General features: G+C 42.3%; 1 protein-coding gene and 1 long non-coding RNA gene across 14 annotated transcripts in view; one reads left to right on the top strand and one right to left on the bottom strand.

Moving 5' to 3' along the window:
- foxp1b (forkhead box P1b) overlaps positions 1 to 27,002 on the top strand; it is a 206,943-nt gene that overhangs the window by 111,372 nt on the left and 68,569 nt on the right. For 12 of the 13 annotated variants that reach the window (XM_064968881.1, XM_064968880.1, XM_064968874.1 and 9 more), the window contains one exon: positions 4,587 to 4,747. The exons of the other annotated variant lie outside the window; for it this stretch is intronic. In XM_064968881.1, coding sequence (XP_064824953.1) covers positions 4,598 to 4,747 — 150 coding nt within the window. In that variant the 5' untranslated portion in view covers positions 4,587 to 4,597. The remainder of the gene's footprint in view (positions 1 to 4,586; positions 4,748 to 27,002) is intronic. 13 annotated transcript variants of the gene reach the window in all.
- LOC135542162 (uncharacterized) lies at positions 161 to 26,597 on the bottom strand. The gene is made up of 3 exons (XR_010456030.1): positions 26,400 to 26,597; positions 15,524 to 15,689; positions 161 to 653 (listed from the first exon to the last, which is right to left on the bottom strand). It is a non-coding gene; the product is annotated as an uncharacterized LOC135542162 (long non-coding RNA).

Here is a 27,002-nt window from a genome sequence, read left to right as displayed (position 1 = left end):
TTCTCTTGATTACTTTTGGAGATGCCATGCATTTGGAAATGTACGCCTTTCCGTTATAATTATGAAAATTTTGCATGGAATGACAGTGCGTGCATAATAGCCATTACTTTCCGCCTTTTATGTAGCTTTGGAGAGAGAGAAAAAAAACAGACTCAGTCAATTCTTTTCTATGTGTGGAAAAACATATTTTATTTGAAAAAGAAGTGGGGGTGAATAACGTCAGCATGTGGTTTATTTCAAATCACATTTCATTTGGCCTGAGAATGTGTGTTTCTAATTGGTGTTTCAGAAGGAAGGGGAGTTTGTATGAGCTGAGCTGAGCAGCCAGGCCCTGCAGATGTAGTTGTAGCTGGCTCCCTCCCATCCCACAGTATTCCTATTGCTCGCTCCTTGTTTAGAAAATCCCATTATGGAGTGAGGCTGTGCCAGACTGAAGGGGTGAGCCGGGTCAACATCTGTCTGGAGAGAGAGTGGGCCGAGCTGGAGGCTTGAGGACCCAGCCCAGAGCGTCCAATCCAGAGAACACAGCCCATAGCCTCGGCCCAAACTGCAGACAGAGAGGCAGGGGCTCAGAATGAGATGAGTGGGTGGTGTGACATGACAAATGAACCAATGCAGACCACAGTGTCTGATGAGTCACTGGGATGTTCGGCCTGCAAGAAAAACAGAGGCATCTAAAATTATAGTGCACTATGGTGTTGATTATTATAGTGGTAGCTACTGATTTTGCTACTTGATAATAGTACAGAAATTATTCTTTATTTCAACACAAAAAAATAGTAGCGTCTGTAATATTATTTATTGTTGTTGTGATCTTGCTTATTTTATTTACTCATAATAGATGTGGACATTTGATGTCTGTCAGACAGTGTCCCCTATGGTGGCCCCTCTGCCTTAGTTCTGCTGTGTCTCTTGTTTGGATGGGGATCTCAGGAGACTCAGCCCCTCTGTTGAGTACACATTAACACATACTGGCCTCCCTATTACACGCCTTAAACGCAACATTATAAATCTGCATTTATGCCCATTTTCAACTCCTTTCATGATTAGGCCCAGTGTTTTAAGGGCATTTATTCTGCTTCATATAAATAATTAATCAGCCAAGTTAATTTACTCCTGCCTGACTTGGTCAGCTTCATTAACTTCTCTGGAATCGGGCGACTAGACGTGTCGCCTGCCGCCGCACCAGTGAGGCTTGTGACCAACACAAAAGATGTAAATCTCACCACTGATTTCAGGAATACAGCCCCAGATAAGCATTGGTGTTGTTCGGTTCATACTCATCCCAGGAGAGAGGGGAGGGAGTGGGGGTATGAGCTTGGGGCTGAAGGGTGAGGGGATGTCTGTCTGGGTTTTGTATCACCAAAATCACAAGCAGTACGGACTTGAAAAATAGAAAATGATGTGTTCAGAATTTACATGCAAAAGGTACGGCTGAGTAACTGTTTATTAATGGGTCTTGCGGCAGCAAACATCCCACTTGAAATCTTCGTCATGCTTCTTATTATTATTTTGAACGCTACCCATGCTACACCGTTTAAGCTAGAAACGCAGTTCAAACTTTAAAACGTGTATACCATTCTGGATTAAGTTGTTTGTGTACAACTTTTTGATATCTTTTATAGTTTTAAACTGTTAAGCTTGTTGTCCTCCATCCACTTTCATGGGATTTCCTCAGCATTCTAAAGGTCGCATTGTGACATGACTCCCAACATTCTATTCTATTCACTGAAAACAATGTCACTTTTGACAGCTACTTTGACCACTCTCCGAATAAATTAGACATCTTAGAAATATTCCTCTACTTCTCTGCCAAATCTGATATTGGAACAACAAAATATTCTACCACTCTAATGATACAGTTGTGTTCACATGAACACACCTTTTTCTTTTTTACTGTTTACTAACAACTGACATTTTGACCACTTTCCTAGCACTTTAGAATAATAGTGAAGACATATTTTCGTATTTATTTTTTATTTAACCTTTCTTTAACTAGGCAAGTCAGTTACAATTATGGCCTATTGAATATGGAATCATGTAGTAACCAAAAAACTGTTAAACTAATATGATGTAACTCTGGGTCTTCCTTTCCTGTGGTGGTCCTCATGAGAGCCAGTTTCATCATAGCACTTGGTGGTTTTTGCGACTGACCGACCTCCATGTCTCAAAGTAACGATGGACTTTATTTTCTCTTTGCTTATTTGAGCTGTTATTGTCTCTAATGCATTAAGAAGGAAAGAAATGACACACATGAACTTTTAACAAGGCACACCAGTTAATTGAAATGCATTCCAGGTGGCTACCACATGAAGCTGGTTGAGAGAATGTCAAGAGTGTGCAAAGCTGGCATCAAGGCAAAATGTCATCAAGGCAAAGGGTGGCTACTGTGAATAATCTATAATATAAAATATATTTTGATTTGTTTAACACTTTTTCGGTTACTACATGATTCCATATGTGTTATTTCATAGTTTTAATGTCTTCGTATTATTATTCTACAATGTAGAAAATAGTACAAATAAAGAAAAACCCTTGAATGAGTAGGTGTGTCAACTTTTGACTGGTACTGTATAAACAAATAAAAAATGTGTTCAAATGCCTCTCCTGTGAAGTCCTGTGAAGTCCTGTGAAGTCCTGTGTGGCTCAGTCGGTAGAGCATGGCGCTTGCAACGCCAAGCGTCGTGGGTTCGATTCCCGCTGGGACCACCCATATGTAAAAGTAGTGGCCCCAGCCGACTTGTAAGTCGCTTTGGACAAAAGCGTCTGCTAAATGGGATATATTTAAGTAGTGAAGTGTGACGTGCGACATACGCCTGGCTTTCTGAAATGGATCACGTTTGAGACGTGAATGGCCAACATTTCACTCCAAAAGGGAGTTGATTTTCTTTTGCCAACATGTTTCCCAAATTAATTTAGAACGGCCTACTCATCACATGACCAATATCTGCACTCTGATTGGAGGATTCCTATAAATTGCCCACTTGGTTGCGCTACTGATCAAATCTAAATTCCCCAGATTATATAAAGTTTATCATTTTCAATGGAATAATGTTGCAGCAAACATTGCTGGCAACATTGCTCAGCAACACTGTTCCAGAAAATTGCCAATGCATCATGGCCTAGCCTGGAGCTCGTGGCTAAGAACAATGCAGTGTGAAAAGGCCTATTGTGACTTTTGACACAAATCAGTTACTCTGACCACTTTCCCAAAATCTAAGACAAAAACATACGACTTCTATTCAAATCTGAAATATGGATACTTCGGGATTTTGTCAATGAAGCACTTTACCTGCTTCCCCTGAGTCAGATGAACTTGTGGATACCATTGTTATGTATCTGCGACCAGTATGAAGGACATTAGAGGAAGTTTCGCAAGCCAATGATAACTAGCATTAGCACAATGCCTGGTCTTCTATGGTAACAGCTAGCATGCTTTCTAGCTGTTACCATAGACATCCAGTTATTGTGCTAGCTATTGCGCTAACGCCAGTTAGCAACTTCCTTAAAACGGAAGTAGATAAAGGGCTTGATTGCCAAAATACCGAATTCCTTAAAAACAACTGACATTTTACTGTGTAGAAAATCTTTGACTTCTTCTGTGTTTTTCGAATCTAAAATCATAACACTTCTTCCATTACCACAAAAATTATTTTAAAGAGCTAAAGCAAGTCCCCAATTTTACTTTATGTTAAATTACCATCTAGTTTATTTAGAAAAAGATTGAAATATATGCAATTATAGAGCATATACACTGAGTGTACAAAACATTCTGAACTTTTGACACCTTGTAGAGTCCTTCCCCCGACAAATTGAGGCTTTTCTGAGGACAAAATGGGGGGACAATGAGGGCATGGTACTCAATATTAGGAAGCTGTTCTTAACATTTTGTACACTCAGTGTATAGCCCTTTGTAATACAGCATATACTTCTTTAAAATGAAGTAATAACAGAACATATTTTTGGTAGACTCATGTTGGTGTTAATTGAGCACCCCTGTAGGTTTTCAGTGTTTTCACTCGGTTTTAAAATTGATGTTTCTCGCGGAGATCCTTTGGCAGGCAGGCCCACCCGTTGGCCCTGTTTCCCATTAAAAAGCCATTCTGCAGTGGTTCTTCTGGGACCATACAAGTAAATATACCCATTTCCATAGAAAGTGTTTTGTTTGTGAGGGTGAGTGTTTTCTTGGGCTCCTCTGCTTTGCCTTACTGAGGTTGGGTTCTTCCAAGATGTGTGTTTCGATCCCCTGCCTTCTACACAGCCGTGAAGGAGAACACTAACAGAACCTGAGCCATGCGCCTCCCTCCAACCCAGTATGGGCTTGTCATTTGTAAAGTATCTGGTCCGGAAAGACACAACAAGACACTAGTTCATCACCCAGTGGAAAGAGAGTCTATGAGGTGTGTGCGTGTGTTTGCTTCGCTGAATACAGTGCAAGCAAACAAACAAGAAACAGACATGCATGAACCAGTAGGAAAACCGGTAATAAACGTGGACGAAAAAGTGTGGCCTGGGTTGAAACGTACTGTGTCCCCTGTACTGTGCCTTGTTTTAGAAGCTTTTTCTCCTACTCTCTGCTCCTTCAGGTTTTGAAGTCATGATGCAAGAATCTGGGACGGAGGCGACAAGCAACGGTCCGGCCAATCAGAACGGAGCAGCGAGCGTGGAGGGCGGAGCCAGGGACGCGAGGCCCGGGAGCGTGACGACCCCGTCGGCAGCTGACCTGATCCATCTCCAGCAGCACCAGGTCAACTAGGTTCCTCTCTTCACACCTGTCGTTACGAACCCATGTGAACAGCAGTCCCTAGCCCACCTCTAAAGTGCCTGTTAATATTTAATCCTGTCCCAAAGTGCATAAACACATTATTATAATCATTTATGTATATTCGAGGGCGTTTTAGATTTTTTTTTAAGAGTGGGGGGGGAGTCCTCGCTCAGTGATTGTGTTGTTTGGGTGCGGACATGTTTATTGTAGCATGCAGCATCTGCATTTTGGTGAAATATTTATCAAGGTAGGTCAACATATTTTAAGTGTGTGGGTGCCACACGATTCTCTGACAGTTTGAGTGCTGTGCTGTCCAATGGGTTGACCGGGTTTTCCCTTGTCTCATTGTAAACACGCCTCACACTCACAACTAATGCCACACTCCTCTGTGTCAGACCAATGAGGCCCGAAGAATGGCGGTAGCTTTATTATTAGTAAAGCCCAAAACATTTTCACCATCTGAGACTTGAGGCAAACAGACAAGCTCTTTCTGTTGGTGTCAGTGTTATGTGTGCCACGCGACAGTGTGTTTAAGGAAACAGCATTGAAAAGATCACTGTGTCTCATGCTATTGTGCCATCACAGAATGACTGGGGTTGTTGTCAGGAGCAGTTTAGTCATGATGTACAGCCTCTTTTGTTGCTGTCTGTTGTCACAGCATATCTATCAACATCGGTATACTGTAAGGTCCCATGCTAAATCATGCATTTTGTCTCAAAGAAAATAATACAATCTTATTCATTTGAAGCACTTATCATGAAAATTAGCCTCTGAACACGTACAGCACATTTGAAGTAATATGCCAAAAATTACATATTTGTTTCAAGCCAATAACATTAACACCCGCAAAGTTGCAAATGCATGCTTTCCAGCAACTCCAGCAGCAATAATAGAAAAATCCAAGTAGTCGTAAAAGGATGTACTCTACTTGTGTCTCAGTGTTAGACCTGTAGGCCCACTACTCCACATAGCTGTCTGTCCCTCCTATCTCCCCTCCATCACTGCTGTCTCCCTCTCTTTTTCCAGCTCAAAACGAGTATGTCGTCAGTGAGAAAATCACAGCCATACTGAATTCATTACTGCAGTAGTCACACAAAACCGTGGATAACATTTCAATAACTGCAAGCCACAGTTGAGTAAACAGTTGCACTGAAACTTAATTCCTGTTGACTTTTCCTTCATTCTTTGCCAGGGGCGCATTCTGATTCGCTCTGCAAAGACAACAGGGGTTACAACTTTGATGAATGTGAGGCAGATGAGAGGGAGAGCAGGGAAGTGTCATGGATGCGCACTTGACACCAAGGAGAGAGAGAAAAAAAATCCTTCTCCCGAGAATAGAGCCAAACATCCAGCACTGGTCTCTATTTTAGTCATATGGACTGAATAATGATTCTCTCAGATCAGTCATTTAGGAAAACAATTTAGAATCAACAACTTTACTCGTGAATTTAATCCTGTATAATTGTTTTCCTGTGCATTTGAATAGCACATGTTTTCTTTCTGTTTGTCCTTTTGAACCAAGCCCATGGTTAATTTCTGTGGCGTACCATGCGGTTGATGATGGGGACGGAGAGAGGAAGGCGGATAGATTCATTGTTCTGTGTGATAAATGGTGCATGGTTTGGGATGAAGGACGAGATGTCTCATTCTCCGCTCCTGACGCTCTCCTTTGATAGGGTACTTACCAGTAGAGGATTCTGGGGGAATGCGCCTGTCTTTTTATTCTCCCATTAGGCTAACCCAGGATTTTCACTCATGCATCATGAACCATGTTAATTGTCGCATGGGCATTAAGATCTTCGCTCAATTACTTGATAACTTTTACTTTTGTGGCATTTTGCAGTCTGTCGTTTACGTTTTCTTTGCTGGTTGCACTAATATAACCTGACAGACATGTTGGCTTCTGTGTCTTTGTTCTCTGAGAATCATCCAAGACACCATTTCCCTTTTGGTGATGTAGAAATCAATCTAGAATTTTCTCTGACTCAAAGTGCGAATATATCCCCTGAGTCAGGGTGAACAACAAACCTGGGGGTGGCATATCATTTATTCTTATTAGGGAACATAACTATGAAAGACAGTGCTCATTAATAAAGATAGGGGATAAAATAATTGTAATCTGTTTGATCATCTTGATTCTGACAGGGGAATTCATCTTGTCGACCAGTCAGATTTGGGGGAAGTGGACCATAAGCTTGGTTTAAACATCTTTATTAGTAAGTCAAATATTGGGCTGGAATACCTCAACAGCAAGGTGCTCGCATGGCTTATCTAAATCTACAATTAAAGTAGTTCCCCCTTATTGGCATTTTTTCGGAGAACAAAATCTTTATTCTATTTTTCTTTTTTGAGAAATAGCTTGAGTATTTATTTGCTCATATTTGTGCAATTTCATCTAGGCTTTTGCCATGTGCAACTTTTATTTGTTGCTTTTGTGTTAGAAAGTCTAGGGGTCATTCAGATGTTTCTGCTTTGTGCTTTGTTGATGTCGGTTCAGAGATTTTTAAATCAGCCCAAACATCTAAAGAGGTTCACTGTATGGACATTTTCTGTTTGAACCAAAATGTACCCATTTGGTAGATAAATGTTGGGTAATGTTGTGTCAACCAAACAGAAGGTTTACACCCTATACTTTTTGAAAATATGACTACTTTTTTTATGTTGTCGCTAAACTTTCTTGCTGCTTGTGCAGAAGTTGTGGTTTTCACCAAGTCCCTTTCATGAGGAAATGAATGATGATAGAAATTATGAAGACAAATATGTAAAAAGGGCTGTGTTTATGCAATAGCTAGAAATGTGTGGCTTTTCGGTTTGTTTTGTTGTTACTGATTTTGCAAGAGGAAGTTCTGATGGCCAAAGGAGAAGTCACGTAATAGAACAGACCAGATGCAGCCAGCCACATCAACAGGCAGGCAGTCACAGCGATGACGCGATTGAACATTTAGATACTGCAGTATTTTGTGCTGCTGTTGACTCCATCCAGCACATTCAAGTTCCTACATATACTGCTGTTGGTAGTGATTTATGGTTCATTTAGGCAGTAATCTCTTGCATGTTTGAGCAAAACAATTGATTATTCTGCTAGGAATTGGGTTCAGCTGATATGACTGTGGACTATTAAATATTAATATCCTGTCTCTTAGAAGTGTCCTTTTAATCAAGTTGGAGAGATTCCTTAAATATCATCGTTCCTCAGTGATACAAAATACATTCCAACAATATTATCAGAAAAAGAACAACAGCCGGATGAAGCATTGCTTTTCCTCTATTGCAGAAACATCCATCCAGGCTTTTTTTGTCAGACAAATGCTCTAAAGCTTTTTTTGCAAGTCACAAGATAAGGCAAACCATGATGGGAGTTTGTTCTCCCTCTCTGACGGAGAAGGGCCATCCGTACTGTAGCGTTGCGTGTGCAAAAGGGAGAGACGACACTGGCTCTTCACACGTAACAGCGGAAAGAGCTGAGCAGGCACAGGTTCGCTGTTTGCATAATGCAAACCTTACAAGGTCCCTTATGGACACGGTGGAAGAGAGAGAGAGAGAGCGAGCGAGATGTGCGCACACGCATTCAGCTCAGCCTGTCCGGTCCGTCCGTCCGTCCGTCCGTCGCTGAACTCTGCATTGAGGTGCACACACCAGAGGAGGAAATGCTAAGCGATAAGCAGACTCACATGACTTTCTCCCGTTTCCAGACTACTGTAGGACAGACAGGTACAGTACAGCAGGGCCAGGGCTGCTGCGGCCTCTGTTCTGGTCAGTCGGAGACTTACTTAGATGAGAGAGGTTAACAGCATCAGGTCAAAGGAGAGCGCAAAGCAGCTCTCACGCTGCTGGGATGGTTGGCTGCTGATTGTGTGCACTCGACTGTGGAGTTCAGTGGAAGAGAACCACAAGCAGCTTCCTCAGTTGAAATACATTACAAGAAAGGAGAAAACGCTCCTTATCACCACACATTTGAATTGAATTGAGCATCTTTGTATTTTCTCATAGCTGTATATCTGCTCAGTGCTGCATAGCTAATGCGTATGATAAAGGGAAGGTTTCTCTGTGTGGTTGGTGTCCAAGAGCTATGGCGCATTATTCTCTCAATGTGTTTCCTTGCTGAGGGTTGCTGCACACACACACACACACACACACACACACACACACACACACACACACACACACACACACACACACACACACACACACACACACACACACACACACACACTCTCCCATCTCAGAGAGGATCATGTTGAAAGGATACACACTGCTTTATGTCTGTCAGATCGGGCTAGGGACGGTAGGGGCTGCAACTTATTGTAAATCTGGGGGAACGGATAACATCAGTGTTATGACACTACATATTGCCCTAAATTGCTTTATTGGTAAAATTATAGTGCTCTTCCAATTTGAATAATTTTATGGAATCCCTCACAGAACAGTTTAATTATGTTATCACACAACTCACAACATCTGTCTTTATAGTGGAGCGGATGACAGTTTTATTACAGGCTGAATTTCTTTGGTGGGTTTGGCAATTGACGTGTGATCTGATTAATAATCATACTGATGGAGGTGGAAATTGAACAGTACTGTGCTTGTATGTACAGGTAACTGCCAAAATGATGGAAACACTTGAGTAAATGAGCGATTCGAAGTTTACCCAATTGAACACTTCGGGAGATTCTGGAGCGGCGCCTGAGACGGCGTTCTCCACCTCCATCAGCAAAAACGTATCGTGGAATAATGGTGTCGCATCCCTCCAATAGAGTTGCAGACACTTGTTGAATCTATGCCAAGGTGCATTGAAGCTGTTCTGGCTCGTGGTGACCCAACATACTATTAAAACACTTTGTGTTGGGGTTTCCTTTATTTTGTCAGTTACCTGTAGAAAATAAAACTTCAACACTGTTTTTGTCGAGGCCTAAGCCTTCCGCAATTGAACCATATTGCTTTTTGAGTCAAGTTAATTGTTACATGCAATATATTTCTCTCCCAGGGAAAGAGAGATCTGTTTAGTCTAGCATGCTATGACTTCTGAAGCCTTTTGTCATGTCTTGTTTAGTTTTGTTCTTCATGTGTTTTGAAGGTAACCTCAATAGCAGAACCTCTCCCTATGGCTACATTCCAAAATGGCCAGCTCATGAACTCATCCATTTTGTTGAGTCTACCTCCAGCATGTCCTTTCAGCCCGCCGGGCAAGCAGCAGCAGAAAGAGATGAAGTACACGTTGCATGTGTGCATACCATGCCATACCCCCGAGTTTAAAATAGTTGACTGTTCCATGGGTTGACATCCTGTTTACACCCCCTCCCCGACCTGTTTCATGTGGGCAGGAGGGGGAGAGAGGGGGGGGTCTGAGGAGTTGTTTCACAATGAGGTAATCAGAGAGCCTCTTCACTTCCCCCATGCCCCAACAAGACAGCAGCGCTGCAAGGTAAGTCATTCACTACTGTACTGCAGCTCACCCCGGCCACATGAAAAGAAACATGGGGGATAATGGATTTCAGGTCAAACAGTCAGCGCCTGGAAAAAAGACATTAAAGGAGGAGTTAGCGGTGTGTGCGTGTGTGTGGAGGGGAGGGGTTGTAGTAGAGTGGAAGGTGTATTGTTGTGCATCCCGTATTTATCAGGATGATGTAACGGTGCTCCCCTCCCCCTTCACCCCTCCACGCCCCTCTTTAAAGAAAGCCCTCAGAAGTGTGTTATGTTGGGTCAGTGTGGCCACTGCTTCCTATGTAAATGATGCGCCTGTATGCTGGTATCATTAGGAAGCGTGAAGTGGCTCTCATTGTGTGGCGCCCGGATGGTCTTTGATGGCGTGTCTCTGTGTTAGTGCTGAAGAGGGGAACTCTAAACTTCTGAGCAGGTGTCTGGAGCAGCTGGTGTGGAGAGGCAGACAGGGAAACACGTCTGTATTGGTTCAGTGTTCAATGGCTTATTGGAAGGGCTGAACCGTTGCGAGGGTTTTTGACTAAATGCATAATACCCGCATACCCACAAACTTACCCCTCAAACCCCACATGTTCACAGTCAAGACACGCATATGCACACACACACACACACACACACACACAGGCACACACACACACACACACACACACACACTGATATTGGTCTGTTTTTGTTGAGCAGATTGTGTGTTTAGCGGTGTAAACAAGTAACCGCTTTAACAGGGACTCGGGAGGCTTGGGTTGGGAAAGTACAGGCCTTAACATGAAAGGTTTTAATAGCCATAGTCAAAACACTGTTTAAACAAAAACCCGTTATTCAGTGGAATGGAATGTTTACATCGAGTTGAATAATAATGCCTTTTTCGGAGAAACTAGTCTTTTAGGATGGCCAATTTGGCCCAATTTATTAGGGATCAAGTTAAAGATACACACGTCGTCTTGGGAAAACATTTAAGCACAGGGCTTATACATTTTTAATGAGAGCTCTACTTTAAAAACTTCATAGAATTAATATGTATCAGGAAAGTATTTTCTCCACAGAAAACTTCTGGGTAATTAATATTCATAGGCTGTGCATGTTAACACCCCCAATGCAAGTGCAATGTAGATCCAATTAACATAGAATGGGCCCTAAGGATTTGGCAGATAAGGTTTAAACGAGGTATTGAAATTGAAACTGGGGCTTTCTCCCAATAAAACACTTATTTGTTTCAATAAAAGCCTAATCCTTGTAGCTTCATTCGCCTCAGATTAAGGCATTTATTGGGGCTCCAGAGGCCACGATAGTACACAGATAGAGAGGGTGTATATGTGTGTATTGGGGATGGGGGTGGGGGAGGGCATTACCAATCGAGAGAGTAGCCTGCTAATGCAAAAGCGGTGTAGTGAAACTGTCTTTTTCTGTCTTATTCATAATCTACACGCATCACTGTGGATAACAGACGTCAATGTTCATTCACGCCGTCAGACCTCGGTGCTGAGACTGGGCAGGCTGGGCCCAGGTGACAGAGAGGGAAGAGCTGGAGACTGGAGGGGAGCAAAGTGATGGCAGCACAACGCCTGTTTACTCCTGCCAGGCGTCTGTTTAGCACGCAGGCCTGTGATATTGCTCCCCAGAGCACCTTGTGAAGAATGTGCCTGACGCCTGTTTCTTAAAGGCGCAGTGCAGTCAAAATTCAGTTTTTTTTGTTGTGTGTGTTTTGTATCATGTTGTACGACAGCTGATGAAACTAACACTGTAAAAGTGTGAAACAATGTAATCAGTGTTATTTCCTGATAGCATTTTCAGGAAATTGCAACTATCTACACAGGACCTTCTAATCAGCAGATTTGCATGGGCAGGAGGTTCAGCTTTCCATGGTGACATCACCATGCGTTAAATTGGATAATATACAAATAACAAAGAGAGTTCCAAACCTCTCTGCCAATAACAGCTAGTTTTCAGTTTTCCCTTCCCAACTCAGATCACTCCTAGACAGTCCTAGCAAAATTATTGCTTGAGAAGCAGTTTTTTAATGGAAATCTATTACAGTAAGGTGCTTAATTGTTACCCAGAAATTATTTGATATTAAAATGAAAACGGCTACATTGGGCCATTAACCCTGTCAGTCCAGAGACCCCAGCAAAAATAATATTTTAATTTACAGTTGAAGTCGGAGGTTTTCATACATCTTAGCCAAATACATTTAAACTCAGTTTTTCACAATTGCTGACATTTAATCTTAGTAAAGATTCCCTGTTTTAGGTCAGTTAGGATCACCACTTTATTTTAAGAATGGGAAATGGCAGAATAACAGTAAAGAGAGATTTATTTCAGCTTTTATTTCTATCATCACATTCCCAGTAAGTCAGAAGTTTACATACACTCAATTAGTATTTGGTAGCATTGCCTTTAAATTGTTTAACTTGGGTCAGACGTTTCAGGTAGCCTTCCACAAGCTTCCCACAATACGTTGGGTGAATTTTGGCCCATTCCTCCTGACAGAGCTGGTGTAACTGAGTCAGGTTTGTAGGCCTCCTTGCTCGCACACGCTTTTTCAGTTCTGCCCACAAATCTTCTATAGGATTGAGGTCAGTGCTTTGTGATGGCCAATTCAATACCTTGACTTTGTTGTCCTTAAGCCATTTTGCCACAACTTTGGAAGTATGCTTGGGGTCATTGTCCATTTGGAAGACCCATTTGCGACCAAGCTTTAACTTCCTGACTGATGTCTTGAGATGTTGCTTCAATATATCCACATAATTTTCCCGCCTCATGATGCCATCTATTTTGTGAAGTGCACCAGTCCCTCCTGCAGCAAAGCACCTCCACAACATGATGCTGCCTCCCCCTTTTTCCTCCAAACATAACGATGGTCATTATGGCCAAACAATTCTATTTTTGTTTCATCAGACCAGAGGACATTTCTACAAAAAGTATGATCTTTGTCCCCATGTGCAGTTGCAAACCATAGTCTGGCTTTTTTTTATGGCGGTTTTGAAGCAGTGGTTTCTTCCTTTCAGGTTATGTCGATCTAGGACATGTTTTATTGTGGATATGGTCTTATTGTGTTTATACTTGCGTACTATTGTTTGTACAGATGAACGTGGTGCCTTCAGGCGTTTGGAAATTGCTCCCAAGGATGAACCAGACTTATGGAGGTGTACCATTTTTTTTCTGAGGTCTTGGCTGATTTCTTTTGATTTTCCCATGATGTCAAGCAAAGAGGCACCAAGGTAGGCCTTGAAATATACCCACAGGTACACCTCCAATTGACTCAAATGATGTCAGTTAGCCTATCTGAAGCTTCTAAAGCCATGACATTATTTTCTGGAATTTTCCAAGCTGTTTAAAGGGCTAGGCGCCTCGTCAGCGGGGACACCTGTCTGCAACTATGTGAATTTATTACAGTATTATAGACACTATGTCCTGGGATTTCCTATGATCTTCTATGTAGAAGAACCGCTTACCTTCTAATGGCTGTTGTGTAGCTTGTGAGCGTCATAAACATGTTACATGTGCGTGTTCGTGAGCGTCTCAGCTTTTCATAGATAGCTTTTAGTAGTTTGTAGATCAAACCATTCGGACTCTTCAGAAGGTTTTGTAAAAAAAAAAAATGTAAACGGCCCCGGACCCCTTCAGGATCCGCCCTTGTTTCACAAACATCGCTCTAGCTCAGCTCCCGTTAATCACACAGACTAATGGTTGGTATGCAGAAGAAATAGAAAAAACACCATGTTTAAAAGGGGTTAGAAGTCCAAATCACACTGGCGTTATGGTGGGACTCATTGGGTTAAAGGGCTCAGAATGCCTCTAAACGGTTTAGCTGCTAAATGGTGATGAAGGTGCTTGAGAAAGAACCAGAGAGATTTTTCTATTATCTCCCCCACCTTCTTGTTTCCCTGCTCTACACATCAATTCTCTCTGTCGAAGAATAGAGCAGTGAGCTTGTTTTGTGTGACTTTTGAACCTCCTTGGTTAGTAACATTGGGAGTGCAGAGGCTTTGGGAAATCCTTCTTTTTATTTTTAACCCGTTACACCACTGACAGTCTCCCCAGCATCACTAGCTATGATCCTAATGCTTATGATGCACTCACTAGCTGGGAAATGGCCTCCGTAGGATGGGCCATAAAAATGAGCAGCACAGACGTGTGTCGGCTTCATTCAGCACAGTCACTATGCTGTGCTGTAATGGAGATACATGGCGAACTGACCTTGGTCTCTACACGCAGGACATTAGGATCTCAATAAACGTAGAGGCTGTTAGTGGTGGTAGGGAGACCACGTTTCTCAGGGTTTGTATGGTGGCAGGTTATGAGTAGTGGAATGGACAATGAGACATTATTAAGTCTGTATTCAACATGATTTTCCCTTGCTATCATGAAAAGACAATATGACAAATAACTGACTCCTAAAATCAATTGATTACCTATAGAGGTAAATATATGTCTGTGTGAACCCTCACTCTGCCTCCTTTCAGAGCACATTGGATGATTTGACTTGTCTCGTCTCCCATCGATGTATGTATCAGTGATTTAATAATGACCTCCGATGCGTTCGGGAGTGACGTGGCCTCTATTTGAGAGAAAAATGGCGAGGGGCCTGCGTGTGCAGCTGAATGGTTGTATACCATTTAGAGAATGATATGTTGCGTCTACGATGTGATGTCTCATCATAAAGAAAAGTGATGGCACCCCAGCATCCTGTGAATGACGGCTGCCATAAATAGTCACCCACAGCACCACCAGTATAAATCCTCATTCGCTCTTTCTCTCTCTCTCTTAATAAAAAAAGATATATATTATTTAAATGGACAAATAAAAACAAATGTTTTCTCCACTGTGAGGATGCCGGGCGGGAGCCCCACTGGAACACAGGGATGCATGTTGTGTTGTGTTGCTTTCTAGCTGTGGGCTCCACTGCGCTGTTGTTATTTAGTTGTTTACAATCTCTGACATGATGTAATGGGATGGCTATGAAAGTACTAGCCAGTAAATGGCACAGAAAATAAGACAGGGCTTTATGCTTGTTTTCTCCCCTTTTTTTCCTCTCTCGCTTCCCGTTTTCTCCCGCGCTGGGAATATGTTCTGCATTATACTAAAGGAACATGAGCCTTGAATATAAGAAACTTGTTTTTGCGTTAGGTGCTCCCCGGAGGTAGGGGGAAAATATCATGTCCCTATGTGAAATGCGAATGTGAAATCTAGCAGAAAGAAATATTTATGACCATTTTCTGCTTGATTAGAGCTGGCTGACATGCATTAGGATACAGGGGCTGGACAAAAGGGAGCGCTTCTTCTGAGCAAATGTTTAAAAGAGTTGTTTAGAGCAGGCCCTACCTGTCCATCTGTCTGTCTGCTCGGGTGAAGGGAGAGCATGGGAACGGCAGTGGGGTATGTCCATGTCCAACAGGAGTCATCTGGGAGGGATTCATACGGTAGGGAAGTGACAGGCTCCATCAGTACCATGCTCCAGAGAGAGAGGCTGCTGTCAGCTGCCATCCAGCTACAGGTAAACGAACTGTTACCCACTAGTCACACAACACGTACAGTGCCAGTCAAAACTTAAAATAAATACACCCATACACACATACATGCATACATACATACATACATACATACATACATACATACATACATACATACATACATACATACATACATACATACAGTGGGGCAAAAAACGTATTTAGTCAGCCACCAATTGTGCAAGTTCTCCCACTTAAAAAGATGAGAGGCCTGTAATTTTCATCATAGGTACACTTCAACTATGACAGACAAAAATGAGAAAAAAAATCCAGAAAATCACATTGTAGGGTTTTTAATGAATTTATTTGCAAATTATGGTGGAACATAAGTATTTGGTCAATAACAAAAGTTGATCTTAATACTTTGTTAAATACCCTTTGTTGGCAATGTCAGAGGTCAAACGTTTTCTGTAAGTCTTCACAAGGTTTTCACACACTGTTTCTGGTATTTTGGCCCATTTCTCCATGCAGATCTCCTCTAGATCAGTGATGTTTTGGGGCTGTTGCTGGGCAATACGGACTTTCAACTCCCTCCAAAGATGTTCTATGGGGTTGAGATCTGGAGACTGGCTAGGCCACTCCAGGACCTTGAAATGCTTCTTACGAAACCACTCCGTTGCCCGGGCGGTGTGTTTGGGATCATTGTCATGCTGAAAGACCCAGCCATGTTTCATCTTCAATGCCCTTGCTTATGGAAGGAGGTTTTCACTCAAAATCTCATGATACTTGGCCCCATTCATTCTTTCCTTTACACGGATCAGTCATCCTGGTCCCTTTGCAGAAAAACAGCCCCAAAGCATGATGTTTCCACCCCCATGCTTCACAGTAGGTATGGTGTTCTTTGGATGCAACTCAGCATTCTTTGTCCTCCAAACACGACGAGTTGAGTTTTTACCAAAAAGTTATGTTTTCTTTTCATCTGACCATATGACATTCTCCCAATCTTCTTCTGGATCATCCAAATGCTCTCTAGCAAACTTCAGACGGGCCTGGACATGTGTCCCCCTGCTTAAGCCAGTACGTCTGGCACTGCAGGATTTGAGTCCCTGGCGGCGTAGTGTGTTACTGATGGTAGGCTTTGTTACTTTGGTCCCAGCTCTCTGCAGGTCATTCACTAGGTCCCCCCGTGTGGTTCTGGGATTTTTGCTCACCATTCTTGTGATCATTTTGACCCCACGGGGTGAGATCTTGCGTGGAGCTCCAGATCGAGGGAGATTATCAGTGGTCTTGTATGTCTTCCATTTCCTAATAATTGCTCCCACAGTTGATTTCTTCAAACCAAGCTGCTTACCTATTGCAGTTTCAGTCTTCCCAGCCTGGTGCAGGTCTACAATTTGACAGCTCTTTGGTCTTGGCCATAGTGGAGTTTGGAGTGTGACTGTTGTGGACAGGTGTCTTTTTATACTAATAACAAGTTCAAACAGGTGCCATTAATACAGGTAATGAGTGGTGGAAAGAGGAGCCTCTTAAAGAACAAGTTACAGTTCTGTGAGAGCTAGAAATCTTGCTTGTATATAGGTGACCAAATACTTATTTTCCACTATAATTTGCAATAAATTCATAAAAAATGAATGTGATTTTCTGGATTTTTTTCTTCTAAATTTGTCTGTCAGAGCTGAAGTGTACCTATGATGAAAATTACAGGCCTCTCTCATCCTTTTAAGTGGGAGAACTTGCACAATTGGTGGCTGACTAAATACTTTTTTGCCCCACTGTACATACATACATCCAGTACCAGTAAAAAGTTTGGACACACCTACTCATTCCAGGGTTTTTCTTAATTTTTACTATTTTCTACATTGTAGAATAATAGTGAAGACATCAAAACTATGAAATAACACATCAAAACTATGAAATAACACATATAGACACACACACACACATGTAGTAACTAAGAAAATTGTTAAACAAATGATATTCTTCACTATTATTCTACAATGTAGAAATTAGTAAAAATAAAGAAAAATCATTGAATGAGTAGGTGTGTCCAAACTTTTGACTGGTAGTGTTTATATACATATATATTTATTAGACATTTGACTGGTACTGTATATATATATTTATGTATTTATTAGACTTTTGACTGGTGCTGTACATATATATTTATTAGACTTTTGAATGGTACTGTATATTTACATAAATATTTATTAGACGTTTGACTGGTACTGTATCTTCTCAACATCTACATTTGTCACACTAGAACATTAATAGAAGGTGGAATAGATTGCTCTGTCAATATTCACGACACAAAGCAATTTTATGCTGTTATTTTTTTTGTTTAAAAAAATGTAAATCATGATTTGTATTTCACATAAACGTTAAACTGGCATATAAAACCTAAAGGGCCTTTGTCTGTGTAATGTAGTTGTGTGGACATTTACAATGCATAAGCTATCTTGTTTTATGCAATTGTGTGTGTGTGTGCAGGTTTTGCCAGTGTTCATATGCAAACACATTGCTGTGGCTGATACTTCTGGAAGTGTGTGTGTGTGTGTGTGTGTGTGTGTGTGTGTGTGTGTGTGTGTGTGTGTGTGTGTGTGTGTGTGTGTGTGTGTGTGTGTGTGTGTGTGTGTGTGTGTGTGTGTGTGTGTGTGTGTGTGTGTGTGTGTGCGCGCGTGCGTGCGTGCGTGTGTGAGAGAGGTATAGTAATTTCCCTAATGTCTGCACTTATCGACACAACTTCCTCCCATATAACAATCCCCACTACTCCACTTGTGTAATATTCTTCATAATTATGCAAGCAGTCAATTTTCTTTTTGTCGGGCCTCAGATAAACATTTGTGTAATCATTGCCGCTTGAAACAGGCTAATCCGTGTTGTGACATTATGGCATATCATGATACATGCCAACGTTATAAACAATCTGTTAATTACTATATTGATGCAATTGTCGTTTCTCCATAAGCAACATTCCCTGGCAACCATTGGATTATGTCTGTTATTGAGGATATGACTGGCTAAAAGGCACAGGTCTTAAAGCCATTTCCTATAGACGGGTTAGCTGACAACTTGACGAAAACTTTGTGCACGCTTCAATGGGGCAGAAGTCCATATGTTTTTGTGATTCTGATGGCGAGATGGCTGGCAACAATAACAAGAAGCTGCCATTTGGGGAATCGTACGTGGCTTGTTTCAGCTAGTTTTATTTCGTTCTTGATACCATGTCTTGTTTAGATTGATTTTGGACTGATGCCACGTCTATACTGAAATGGCGAAAATCCGCTAGCTAGCTAGCTAACTAATAACTGTAGTGTAGTATTTGAGAGATAACAAGTGCTCATTGTGGAAATGCATTAATGTTTTCAATGAACATTGGAGACAAAGTATAGTTGACATGTTTCAACAATCGAAGCCAACCCCATGTGTTTTGCCCTTTGGTTGCGCACACAACAGTTTGGTTGTTAAACGACCAACCCATGTATAAATCAGATAAGTACAAAATTGAGAGTATGATTTATAAAAAAAACAAATATCTCTGTGGATATTTAATAATTGTGCCCATGGATAGCCACGGTCCCTTATTAAACATTAACATGCAAAAAAAAGTTAGAATCAGAAAGATGGTATTTTGAATTGGATAAATCTGAAGCATAAATATAGAGCTCTGAATTACCAGCCCTTATCTGCAGTCTAAACACTCATTTTCCCTCATTGCTAAATGCAAACGTAGTTCCCTCCATAAAAACGTTCATGCATGTCATTAAATCTGTTTAAGGAATTACATCTACATCTGCATTGCTTGCCGTTTGGGGTTTTAGGCTGGGTTTCTGTATAAGCACTTTGTGACAACCGCTGATGTAAAAAGGGCTTTATAAAATACATTTGATTGATTGATGTGAAATGTCAGTTTGAGGAGTATCTCCCAGGATTGTGTCTTTAATTGGTATGTAATTGTGGTAGACGGACAAGTTAGATTTTTTTAAATACACGTTCTGATAATTCATTCAAGCTTGTCTTCAGCATAGAAATGCTTGGCGCCTTGATCTGTACAAGAGAGGCAACAGCGGTGTCACACACTGTCATGTATTCCCCATGCTCCCAGAACAGAGGCGCTGTGCCTTTAAGAGGAAGCTAAGATCCACCTGGACTTCTCTCTCTCTCTGCTGTCTTCATCACTTTGCTCACGTCCAGATAATAGCATCTTCATCCCAGATAGCTGTGGCACAGGGGAACTGCATTGGTTGATCAAATTTGGCTTGGCTAACACTGCCATCTCCTCCCCCAGAAGCGAGGGGCTGTGCCTGGAATGCGCGGCGGAGCCGAGCCACGGTGTGGTGATTGATTGATTCTGCCTGTCACAGGACAAGATAACCGCATCAGTAAATACTCTGTACTCCTCAGCCTCCCCCTGCACAATCACAACCGAGGGCATCACCAGGGCTACAGCACACTGATGCATGTTGGGAATTCATTGCGGGGTTCTATTGCGTCAGGGGAGGCTCTATGTGAGCTCCACCAGCTATGTTTGTTTAGTCCATTTCCTGCTTTACCCTTTCAAACCAGGGTTATGGTATACAAAGGAACTTCAACACATATTTAACATGCACACATACTGAACCAGTATGAGGGGATTTTGAATAAAGTTACAACATTTGTTTTTTTCCCTCCATTTGATGAGAGGTCCCGAGCTGGTGCTGCAGTGTCACCATATTTGCTCATCTCCATGAGTTCACTTGAAATTGTCCTTTGAGTTCAGGCAGATGAACCTGTCTATTTTGTGCTGTATTTGTCTATATCTTGGAGTGACTTTGTACTCCCCGCCGTCGCTCTCAAGCGCAATGAACACAATAAGTATTGTCCTTATCTAAAGAGCAAAATCAAGATGGGGTTCAAAGGCTTGTGGGTTATTTGCGGTTGATTTGGCGGGAAAGAAAAGAGACTGGGAAATGGACACCCATCTCTCATTACCTCCCTCGCCATAGAGTAGGAGGGAGCGAGAGAATGGAGAAAAATATTTTAATCACGAGAGGGCTGTGTTTCTAATGTAAAAGTGTCAGAGTGATGTGTGAAATTGAGAAACGGCCAGTTGGATTAGGGGGTGAGGAGTGTGCCTGCCTGGCTGCTGGGTTATCCCACACCTTCCCTTCCCTCTGCTCTCTCCAACAGCCTGGGTCACTGCTACAGAGCCAACACTACCTGTAGTGGAATAACCTACAGTGCTTGCATATTAGCTAGCATATTCTACCAAATGTCTTATTTGTTTGTTACTTTCATCTACAGTATTTGTTACGTAGATCCATCCATGAAGCACTGGTGCACTATAACATGAGACAGCATCTCGTGATTCTATATAATGTCTTTCCTAGCTCTACGTTGGTATATCCCATAGATAAAGGGCCTACTGTCCCTTGCCCTCTGCTCTGTGCAGTACATGATAGAGAATCCAACAACAGCATGTCTTTGCTTCTCTCCCAGTCTTCCGGCATCTCTCTGGGCCAGGTCTGGCTGGAGGAGAGAACAGAAAAGGATCTCTTCCTGGCAGGTGGACTGTACTGTGGGGAGCTGCAGCTTCTGCCTTTTCGCTGACTCGCCACCGAGCTAGAGGGGAAAAATTGATGTTTATACACAGAAGTGTGTGTGTAGAAGTGTGTGTGTTCTATTTAAACCACCTGAGCTCTAGCCAGAATTTCGTTTTTGCCCCATATTCCAAACAGATGTTGAGGAGGTGAAGAAAGCCTTGAGAGTCCCGTAATCAAAATAATTATCTTAACAGCTGCATGTTTACAAAGTGTTTATGCAATATTCTGCAGTGTGTCTCACTGGGGTGGAACTCGTGTGTTAAAACACAATAAATAACCCCACCTATTCATATTTAAACTCCTTTTGAGGGTGCCAATTTGTCAATATTTATGTGTAAAGCAGTATCATTTTTATAACGAACACCCTTGCAGAATAGCTCATTTCTTTTGCTATGATGCATAGTCACAGATCACAAGTTTGTGTGCCACTCCTCACTGTCTCACCACATCCCCTCCAGTCCTGCTACTGTAAATACCTGAGTCCCCCCTTGCTGTCTGTCTCACCTGCCCAGCATGAATCACAGGAGACGCCATGCACAGGCAGGCGGGCGGGGGGTGGGTCCTCTTTGATGGGCAGGTTGAGAAGTTATAGGAGAGCTGTAGCCATGGGGCAGCTCTGCCTTACTTTGTCCTGCTGCCAAACCCCAGTCACTGCTAGCTGCACTGGGATACTGATGCACTAGCTAAACTAAATTATTGACATACAGTTTTTATACAGAATTAAATCCTGGCTTTTGTAGAGCATGTGTGCTGTATAGACACTCTAGTATCTGGAGGAATAGTTTGATATTACATTACGTTCTAGTGATAGGTGCTAACATGGCTTCATCAATAAGTGAATCGATGACGTCGCCCCCACAGTGACCATACGTACATACCCCAGCCAGAAGACATGGATTACAGGCAGCACTGAGCTAAAGGCTAGAGCTGCCGCTGTCAAGGATCGGGACTCTAACCCGGAAGCTTATAAGAAATCCCGCTATGCCCTCCGACGAACCATCAAACAGGCAAAGCGGAAATACAGAACTTAGATCGAGTCGTACTACAACAGCTCTGATGCTCGTCGGATGATGTGGCAGGGCTAGCCAACCATTACAGACTACAAAGGGAAGCACAGCCGAGAGCTTCCCAGTGACACGAGCCTACCAGATGAATTAAACTACTTCCACGCTCGCTTCGAGGAAGATAACACTGAAACGTGCATGAGAGCACCAGCTGTACCGGAAGACTGTGTGATCACGCTCTCTGTAGCCGATGTGAGTAAGATCTTTAGACAGGTCAACATTCACAAGGCCGCAGGGCCAGACTGATTACCAGGACGTGTACTGTGAGCATGCGTTTGACCAACTAGCAAGTGTCTTCACTGACATTTTCAACCTCTCCCTGTCCGAGTCTGTAATACCAACATGTTTTAAGCAGACCACCATAGTGCCTTTGCCCACGAACACTAAGGTGACTTGCCATTCACGTCTGTAGCCATAAAGTGCTTTAAAGGGCTGGTCATGGCTCACATCAACACCATCATCCCAGAAACACTAGACCCACTCCAATTTGCATACCGCCCCAACAGATCCACAGATGATGCAATCTCTATTGCACTCCACACTGCCCTTTCCCACCTGGACAGAAGGAACACCTATGTTTGAATGCTATTCATTGACTACAGCTCAGTGTTCAACGCCATAGTGCCCTCAAAGTTCATCAATAAGCTAAGGACTAAACACCTCCCTCTGCAACTTGAATCCTGGACTTCCTGACGGGCCGCCCCCAGGTGGTGAGGGTAGGTAACAACACATCCGCCACGCTGATCCTCAACACAGGGGCCCCTCAGGGGTGTGTGCTCAGCCCCCTCCTGTACTCCCTGTTCACTCAGGACTGCACAGCCAGACACGACTCCAACACCATCATTAAATTTGCAGATGACACGTCAGTGGTAGGCCTGATCACCGACAACAATGAGACAGCCTATAGGGAGGTGGTCAGAGACCTGGCCGTGTGATGCCAGGACAACAACCTCTCCCTCAACGTGATCAAGACAAAGGAGATGATTGTGGACTACAGGAAAAGGAGGACCAAGCACGCCCCCATTCTCATCAACGGGGCTGCAGTGGAGCAGGTTGAGAGCTTCAAGTTCCTTGGTGTCCACATCACCAACAAACTAACATGGTCCAAGCACACCAAGACTGTCGTGAAGCGGGCACGACAAAACCTATTCCGCCTCAGGAGACTGAAAAGATTTGGCATGGGTCCTCAGATCCTCAAAAGGTTCTACAGCTGCACCAACGAGAGCATCACTGCCTGGTATTGCAACTGCTCAGCCTCTGACCGCAAGGCGCTACAGAGGGTATTGCGAACGGCCCAGTACATCACTGGGGCCAAGCTTCCTGCCGTCCAGGACCTCTATACCAGGCAGTGTCAGAGAAAGGCCCTAAAAATTGTCAAAGACTCCAGCCACCCAAGTCATTTACGGGTCTCTCTGCTATCGCATGGCAACCAGTACCGGAGCACCAAGTCTAGGTCCAAGAGGCTTCTAACCAGCTTCTACCCCCAAGCCATAAGACTCTTGAACATCTAGTCAAATGGCTACCCAGACTATTTGCATTGCCCCCGCACATTGACTCTGTACCTGCACCACCCTGTATATATTGTTAGTTTTTTACTGCTGCTCTTTAATTACTTGTTACTTTTATCTCTTATCCATATTTTTTTAAACTGCACTGTTGGTTAGAGGCTCGTAAGTAAGCATTCCACTGTAAGGTGTTGTATTCGGAGCATGTGACTAATAAGAATTTGATTTGATAATTCTTCATGGCATACTACAGGGTTTTGCTTTGGTGTATTCCATAGTTCTGCATTGTATTCTGAAAGACACGTTCCCCCTGGAATAGATGTTGAATTTTAATAATCACTGGTGTGTGTTACTTGAATAGCAGGGATAGCAGTGTCTCAGGGTAGCAGGTAGCCTACCGGTTAAGACCGTTGAGCCAGTAACCGAAAGGTCGCTGGTTCGAATGGCCGAGCAGAGTAGGTGAGAAATCTGTCGATGTGCCCTTAAGCAAGGCACTTAATGCTAATTGCTCCTGTAAGTCACTCTGGATAAGAGCGTCTGCTAAATGACTAAAATGTAAATGTAAGTAAATGAGGGAAAAACAGGTAATTATGCTAAGCCTGTAAATGAATTAACCACTGACCTCAAATTATAATTGATTTCATGGAGGAAATTCATATTTATCATCTTTTTTATGTATTTTCTTACTTTTTCTACCTTTTTTTTCATGTAATTAATTGACAATTTTCTGGGGGAAAAACTTCAGATCTTCAAATAGAGAAGATATCTGTGTCTGCTATGTTTACGAGCAGAGCAATTATACTTGGCAACATTTACTTGAAGTAATGATGTCGTATCCTGGAATGAGAGCAAAGAGTTCACTCCCTGCATAGTGATAAAGTATACAAGTATCCGTTTGTTTTTCTCTATTTGCAGAAATGCATAATGCAAATGTATTTTTTGACTCTGTTATTCGCACTGGGCTTTCAGACGACCAAAATTATGTAAATGAGTTGAGCTGAAACAATGTCAGCAGCTGTCTATGATTCAGAAATAGCATTGTTATGCTAGTGTCTGCACTGAGTCTGGCAATGATCCGCACAAACATTCTCAAATATGTAGCGGTCAGTGACTGTGTACTGAGTTGCCATGGACAGCTTTGTGTGCAGGCACTGCTTGGCTGATGACACGGGCTGCTTTACATGTAAATTCTCTAGTGATTCACCTCCAAGCGAACCCATTGAGAGGGATTCTGGCACTGGCCTAAAGACCGAGGTGTGCTTTTATGACTAGGTAAGGCATGTCCTCTCAAAGGCCCCTAAAGCACTGTATCTCTATACCCTCCCCTTTAATCACTGTATCACAGACACGTGTGTGTGTGTGTGTGTGTGTGTGTGTGTGTGTGTGTGTGTGTGTGTGTGTGTGTGTGTGTGTTCACACACACGGCCTTCCTGTTTCTCATTTTTAAACGTAATCAGCAAAAATAAAAGCTGTTGTAAGCTGGCTCATGTTAAAGAGGTGATTATTGGTAATAAATACTTTTTCATACATACTTATTACAGAGGCAGTTTTCTTCTGCAGTTAATGAGAGTAATTTGATTTGCTTGAGAGATTACAGTTCCCAAGAATTAATGTGGCATTCCCATTCCAAGATAAAGCGAGATCTAAGATTCTTCACAGGTCGTGTGCTGCTAGATGCACCCCTCTCACATAGCAGCTAATGGAGTTGAACAGCAGTCTGTCATTTCCCTCCTGGCCCCCCGCTCTATAGCCCACATGCCCTTGGTTCCTGCAGTGCTTGTTGTTTGGGCTACTTACTGTATGCCAGCTTTTCACTTTGGGTTTGTTTCATTCTCACTGCACCGTGTGTTTCTCATAGGACTGGACGATAATGGCCTTAAAATCATATATCGAGTTTTTACAAACTTATGGGTGATTCACAATATATATCCAAGAAGGTTGTTCGCACAATTAAAGGTCAAATGCACTGCATTTCAAACAGTCAACAATAATCTAATGAATTCAGGGCTTGTGAAATTATACCTAGGCTAAATATGACTTCCTCAACCATAAGACCCACTAATAATGTAATTATTTTATCAAAATAGTTTAACCTGCTTTTTTTCAATAATCACTGATCGATCTTTCAAGTCTGTCTTTGAAAATACCTTTTTGTTACAAGTTTAACCAGAACCATGCATAATGCACAGTCACTAATAATGACTAACTTCTTGTAGTGGCATTATATAAACATTTTAACGGGGTTGTTCGAGCCATGAATGCTGATTGGCTGAAAGCCATGGTATATCAGACCGTATACCACGGGTATGACCCAAAATAACTTTTTACTGTTCTAATTACGTTGGTAACCAGTTTATAATAGCAATAAGGCACCTCTGGGGTTTGTGTTATATGGCCAATATACCACACCCCCTCGTGCTGTATTGCTTAATTAACACAGGTCTCATAAACAATCTCTCAAGCACAAGCCCACATGCTAGCGAGGAGCCAGCTAATCTTTATATTTCAAGTTTAGCCAACTTGTATTTATTTGCTAGCTAAAAAGGTAGAACAGTTTTAATTGTTTTTGAACACACCCTTCTGTCTGAGCATTAACTTACCAGAATCAATGTTCATTGATACTCCCGTTTTAGTAGTGTCTGCTCTGCGCAATTTGAGGAGTTGAGATATAAAAAGAGTATTGATAGGAAGGTTTCCTTCTCCACACAATGGGTTTCGGTGTCCATATGACCATTTCTGTTGGACCAGACCTCAAATACAAATATCGTGTTGAAACCGCTTGTCAGAGAGGAAGACATGATCTCTCGTGAGTGGCAGGGGGAAGTGTGTGTGTGTGTGTGTGTACATGGGAAGTTGCACACACGGAGCGAAGGAGATGAGACCAAAACGACAACATGAGAACAAGCGGACATAAACGCTGATAAATTAAAAATAAAACTTGATTCCTGCATCTAGATAGATTTATCACCTAATTGCATTCATTTCAAATTAATTTGTTTCATCAAGACAGATTATATACAGAAGCCTGTTTTTTTTTTTTCTCACCACAGTCGCCATTGTTCAATATTTCCATCACATGTATATGTAAGCCTTTTAAGCTTGGCACGTAACTTAATTTGCGTTGCGATCATCTTCTCCTGTGACGTTTATTGAAGAATGCAGCTCAGGAGGTGTCTATGCAGTGTGCTGAAGTGGCTTCAGGC

This window comes from Oncorhynchus masou, chromosome 6, assembly GCF_036934945.1.
Source record: "Oncorhynchus masou masou isolate Uvic2021 chromosome 6, UVic_Omas_1.1, whole genome shotgun sequence".
NCBI lineage: Eukaryota > Metazoa > Chordata > Actinopteri > Salmoniformes > Salmonidae > Oncorhynchus > Oncorhynchus masou.
This window is presented reverse-complemented; position numbering and strand designations above follow the sequence as displayed.